The following is a 5,970-nucleotide window of genomic DNA, read 5'->3' as shown; positions in this document are numbered from 1 at the left end:
TGCTGGGACACACATTCCCGGGGCGCTAATCCGGGCTGCAAAATACTGGGGCAAGTGAAGGAGACAGTAATTCTGGGGCTGCGAGGTTGGGATGCCGGTGCTTTAGTTCAGCCATTCAGCAGTAACTCTGCCACATTATAATCATGACTATGGGGTGGTATTCGCTGAGAGAATGACCTGTGCCATCAGTGACCAGTTAGGTTTTTCAAAGAGCGGCACAAAGTGCTGTTAAGGATTCTTGCCTCCCGCGAGAGGTAGTCATGTCTGGAGCATTTTCGTGCAGGTCAAACACTGCCATGCTGTTACTTAGAGAGAAGTTGCTCATTGCTGGCTTTGTGTACTAGGAGGAAAAAAACAACACTGCTGCTTTTTGCTGTGTGATGGCCATGTTTTGTTTTGGGTTTTTTTATTGGTTAGTAGGAAGTTGTCAAAAAAAAGCATATTTAGGTTAATTTGGGGCTTGGGGGGTGGTCTTTCTTTGAAAACACCTGATAGCTGAAGGATTGTTCTGTTGTGTTCTTCCATTTCTTGCTCCCACAAATCTCACCTCGATTCCTTTCATTGGAACGTGAAGCTGTGGATGGCCAGGGAATGGCATGTCAGACCCAGATAGCTTGAGTGCAGCCAGTCTGATAGTTAAAAGGTTTATGTTTTTTCTGTTGGCTTTGACCTGGAAACTGCTCGTGTCTAATCAGCCCTGTAGAAAAGTGCGCACACACACAAAAACCCCATCCGCATGTTGGCAATGGTATATTTGTACACTCAAAATGAGACTGGATGCTAAACCAGAAGACCTTTAAAACTAAAATAGCCTGGTCGTTATAGGGGGTGGGTGTGTCCGCATTAAGGCTGCTGTGGCTGCTGCCGAGATAAGAGCCCCCGCGCAGCACATCCATGTGAATGCCAAGATAGGACGTTTAGGAACAACATCTGTTTGTGGAAACCATTGCGCACGTACTAATTTGTTGGCGCCAGCTTTGCCATGACACAGTCCCACTTGTGCACGACAGGCCTCCAAGCGCCCCCCCATCCCCCGGCTTTTTTGTTAAGCTCATGCCAACTAGTACCTGTGTTATTTAAACTAATGGCATTTTTCCTTTTTTCCATTTCCCACTGTAAAGGGAACAAATTGAGGGGCCTCCACCGATCAGTGCATGGGTGATAGCTAACCAGCATAAACATTCTACGGAACTTTTCCCTTGCACTTATTTGGGGCAGGAGGAGAGGAGGATCCCCGCTCTGATCGAATACGTAAATGGCAGAACATCCCTCCCCACTTCAGGCGGCATTCCCACCCCAGCGCAGCAGAGCTGGTGCTGACCACACTGTGCTGGAAAAAAAAATAGTCTTTCTGAGTGTATCGACCCTCTTTCCTTTTTCAGTTCTGGGAGGTGATAAGTGATGAACATGGCATTGACATCGCTGGGAACTACCGAGGGGATGCATCACTGCAGCTTGAGCGAATTAACGTGTACTTCAATGAGGCTTACTGTAAGTGCTCAGCACTGCTGGGGTGGCGGCAGAGAGATCTGCAGAGCCATCATGAAGGTTAAAATAAGTAATCAAAAAAAAACCAAACCCAAAATAAAAATCCCCCAAATAGGTGGGTTGGATAATTCAGAGTATAAACCATTCTCTTTGACTTCTAACAGTAATTGTTCGCATTCATTTTCTTGTGTCCTAGCTCATAAATACGTGCCCCGCTCTATCTTGGTGGACCTGGAACCCGGTACGATGGACAGCGTACGGTCTAGCAAAATAGGCCCACTCTTTCGACCTGACAATTTTATTCATGGTATGTACAGCACGCTGTCACCAAAGTAACTGGAGTCAACTGTCCCAAAATGGCCTTTTAACTCCCAACTTCGTAGCCTTTAAAAAATTCTCTTGTTAACTTTGTGGCTGTTCTTTCTGTAATTCTGTTTACAGGAAATTCAGGTGCTGGAAACAACTGGGCTAAGGGCCATTACACAGAAGGCGCTGAGCTGATTGAGAATGTCATGGATGTGGTCAGGAATGAGTGTGAGAGCTGTGACTGCCTTCAGGGATTCCAGCTCATCCATTCGCTCGGTGGTGGTACCGGCTCAGGTATGGGCACGCTCCTCATCAACAAAATCCGAGAAGAATATCCCGACAGGATTATGAACACCTTCAGTGTTGTGCCTTCGCCCAAGGTATCCGACACAGTTGTAGAGCCGTATAATGCCATCCTCTCCATCCATCAGCTAATAGAGAATACAGATGAAACTTTTTGCATCGACAATGAAGCTCTATACGATATATGTTTTAGAACTTTAAAGCTTACCAATCCCACTTATGGTGACCTCAACCACCTAGTGTCCCTAACGATGAGCGGTGTCACAACCTCACTCCGTTTTCCTGGTCAACTGAACGCAGATCTGCGGAAGTTGGCTGTTAACATGGTGCCCTTTCCTCGCCTGCACTTCTTTATGCCAGGCTTTGCTCCACTGACTGCCCGAGGCAGCCAACAGTACAGAGCCCTCTCGGTGCCAGAGCTTACTCAGCAAATGTTTGATGCTCGCAACATGATGGCAGCCTGCGACCCTCGTCGTGGACGTTACTTGACCGTGGCGTGCATCTTCAGAGGCCGAATGTCTACCAGAGAAGTGGATGAGCAGTTGCTGTCTGTCCAGACCAAGAATAGCTCCTACTTTGTGGAGTGGATCCCTAATAATGTCAAAGTGGCCGTGTGTGACATACCACCACGAGGACTGAAGATGGCAGCTACCTTTATTGGCAATAACACAGCCATTCAGGAGCTCTTCATCAGGGTTTCTGAGCAGTTCTCAGCGATGTTCAGAAGAAAAGCATTTCTCCATTGGTATACTGGTGAAGGTATGGATGAGATGGAGTTTTCTGAAGCAGAAGGTAACACCAACGACCTTGTGTCCGAGTACCAGCAGTACCAGGATGCCACTGCAGATGTTGAGGAATATGAAGAGGTAGAAGCGGAAGCCAGCCCAGAAAAGGAAGCATCGTAAAAACAATGGTAATATCAAAACAATCTCCAAATAAGCCCGTTGGCACTCACTAAAGAAACAACAGTAGCCATGAGATGCATACTGAAAATAACACCTTTCTTAAGAAGTTTTTCTCTGCACCTGGCCAAAGTATATCCAGTATTGCAATACAATGCTTTTGAAATTAACGGCAGCTATGCTTTACCCCCCTAAACAACTGGTGTCACTGAATCTCTCCCAAAAGAGCCACGATGAAGACAAGTTGTCTCATAACACCCTTTCTTGTACACGTATTCACTTGTAGTATACTATCACCAGATACGGAGTGCAATGCACAGCCTCTGTGTGTGTATATCAGGATCATAAGTGACAGCAAAATATGCCATCACCTCATCAGATTTATTTATTCTCAGGTAAACACAGTCGGTGTTTTGTTTGTGACCTCATTCCCAGTTTAGGAACACAGGCGCCCCAGCAAGGCCCGTAAGGGCAGGGGCTGTTGCGTTACACGCTGACCTACCTCTGAGGGGAGGGGAAACAACATGGGGCAAAAGACTGAATATGCACATTCTTACTTTTAAAAAAAGTATTTAATAGTTCTGTCACATTGCTGTCTTATATTATTGCAGAGCTTGTATTCATTATCATTGTGTGGGTTGCTTCTATTCTGAACTATAGGTTGAGTTATATTAGCAGACAAAGCTGTGAACACTCTGTAAAAGGTTTTAGTGTGTTGGGTTTTTTCCCCATGTACTAACTATTGTAAATTTTCTTCATATCATTCAAAATAGATGGAATGGTCTGCAGCTGGTTAGATGTAAGTTCAATGGCAATCACTAAATCAAAACCGTATCTTCACTTCAGGAAAAAAAAGTTTCTCGCCATTCTCAGCCATCTACTTAAGACTGTATTTATAATATTCTTTAAAATAAAAATGATATACCATTCTATTAAATACTTTATTACTTGAAACATTCGATAGACAAAAAGAGTAGTTTATTCTTGTAAGGACTAACTTTAAATTACATTAAAAAAATTATGCTCTTAAGAGTTTATTAAACCGTGAAGAAAGTAATGTTTGAGCCAACAGTAGAAGTGTCTCGTCGAACACAAACCGGAAGGCAATTCCATAGGCAAGCTGTACTCCTTCCTGTGCAGGGACCATCGGGGACATGCTGTGAGGACACACGGCACCTGCAAACTCTCCCCAAACCAACACTGCTGCCAGTGTGACTCCCCCGCCCCAGCCAAGGGCCACAGTGCCTCACCCTCCCTTCCTGCCCATTCCCAGTGAAGATGTCCCTCTCCCTCCCAGTAACGGGACAACCAAATGCTGAGCCATCAGAGTACAGCCCAGGGCTTCCTGCGCCCCCTTCCCCACCTCACGCAGGTCCCCAGGTCTCCAGCTCCAGATTCACTGCCCAGCGTTCCACACAGCTTTGGAGATTAGACCCCGTGCAGCACTCCCACAGCAAAATACCCCACTTCAGTTCAGTCTTCACCCTAAGCCTCGTTAAGTTGATTTTCACTGAGTTAGTTTTGTTCTAAGCACAAATAGAAGATGAACACCATGATGACAAAGATTTTTAAAGCCAACAGCGTGTCACTTCCAGCAGAGAGAACCGACAGAGCTATTTCTAATTATCGAAAATATATGCCTATATTCTCTGTTGACATAGGTTTTAGTGAAGAAAATTTTTCTCCAAAGTAATCATTAATCATTGAAATGACATAGGCAGAAGTTTTAAACAATTAAATCTCTCACTCATTGATGTACCTGAAATACCAGCATGAAATCCAACAACAGATTTGCCTTAAAATAAACATTATGTTGCTCTTGAATGGTAGACTGTGACAAAAACAGTCTTCTATTTCAAAACAATTGAAAGACAAATGTCTCTGTGAGGTGGAGTACTTCATTTCAAGAGGAATAACACTTTCCACACATTCATTTAACAGAAATTTCTTTTATTAGCATGCTGATTTACATACAGAGGCAAGTTTTACAGTTAATATGATGACATTATACCGCAGAGTCTTGAGCTTGCCTACAGCTTTGCAGTTTGATGTTACAGTATTCGCCACAGATCACTTCCTATGAGAGATTTAAAATACAAGTTATTTTATTCGACAGTATGGACTAGATACCCTTCAAACAAAAGGTAGCAACATTTAATCTCAGATCAGGAAGAGAAGCTGTTCTTAGAAGAGATTTCAACTGCTTGTGATACATGCAGTGTCACAAATAAAAGTACAAGTAGCATCTGTCTTTCACAGATGGCCGATAACCCTTACACAGATAAGTCTGTTGATCAGGCGAAACAGTAGTTCCGAGAGGCTGTCTCCTGGCTTACAGAAGAGACAGGATACCTATGAACATCACTACAGGAACTCAGCTGTTTTGCATAAGTCTGTAACAACTTTGACCAAGCCCCAAATCATTGAAAGCAGGGCTTGATGGAGAGAACATCTGACCGTAGCAAACTAATGAGATTATGCAGTTTCCTATCCCACCTGCAGTCAGGATGCAGACACCCGCGCACGGCCGCACTAAACCAGTCAGCAATCCCTCCAGTTTCACACATGAAGCTCAGAGCCCATTTTCCACACGAAATGAGCCAAGCAGTTAGACTGTCACTGACCCGGCTCACGCGGGAAGCCGACACTCCTCGTAGATAAAGCCACAACAAGGTGCCCCTGCCCGTTCAACTTACATTTTATTCTTTCTTAGGCTTCACAGTTTTCACAGTGGCCATGGCCGCCCTCTCGGCCTCCGCTTTGTATTGAGGCTTCATTGCCGCTCTGACCACCTGGGCGCAGATCTGGGAGTACCGGATGTAACTGGAGGCAGGGGGAAGCGAGAGTGAGATCAAACGCCTCACGAGGGCCCCTCCGTCCCCTCCAGAGGCACTACCGCGACCCCGCCATCCCGCCCCGCGAGGCCCTCGCCTCCGGCCGTTCCAGCTATCGCAAGCGAGTCGCGAGAGGC

At 45.4% G+C, this 5,970-nt stretch overlaps 2 protein-coding genes across 3 annotated transcripts in view; one reads left to right on the top strand and one right to left on the bottom strand.

Annotated features, from left to right (window-relative positions):
- The window catches only part of TUBB1 (tubulin, beta 1 class VI), a 3,505-nt gene extending 454 nt beyond the window's left edge, over nt 1-3,051 (top strand). Inside the window, exons 2-4 of one of the 2 annotated variants that reach the window (XM_009893466.1) lie at nt 1,383-1,491; nt 1,685-1,795; nt 1,930-3,051. In XM_009893466.1, coding sequence (XP_009891768.1) covers nt 1,383-1,491; nt 1,685-1,795; nt 1,930-3,002 — 1,293 coding nt within the window. In that variant the 3' untranslated portion in view covers nt 3,003-3,051. The remainder of the gene's footprint in view (nt 1-1,382; nt 1,492-1,684; nt 1,796-1,929) is intronic. The other variant, XM_009893467.1, reaches the window with a different exon arrangement.
- Nucleotides 3,052-5,698: 2,647 nt separating this feature from the next.
- ATP5E (ATP synthase, H+ transporting, mitochondrial F1 complex, epsilon subunit) lies at nt 5,699-5,909 on the bottom strand. The gene is made up of 2 exons (XM_009893593.1): nt 5,896-5,909; nt 5,699-5,822 (listed from the first exon to the last, which is right to left on the bottom strand). Exons 1-2 carry the CDS (start codon nt 5,907-5,909, stop codon nt 5,699-5,701), a joined length of 138 nt encoding a protein of 45 aa, XP_009891895.1.
- Between the last annotated feature and the right edge of the window lie 61 nt (nt 5,910-5,970).

Source organism: Charadrius vociferus, unplaced genomic scaffold (genome assembly GCF_000708025.1).
Source record: "Charadrius vociferus isolate BGI_N301 unplaced genomic scaffold, ASM70802v2 scaffold259, whole genome shotgun sequence".
Taxonomy (NCBI): domain Eukaryota; kingdom Metazoa; phylum Chordata; class Aves; order Charadriiformes; family Charadriidae; genus Charadrius; species Charadrius vociferus.
The sequence above is the reverse complement of the archived record's forward strand: the minus strand, read 5'-3'. Positions and strand labels throughout refer to the sequence as shown.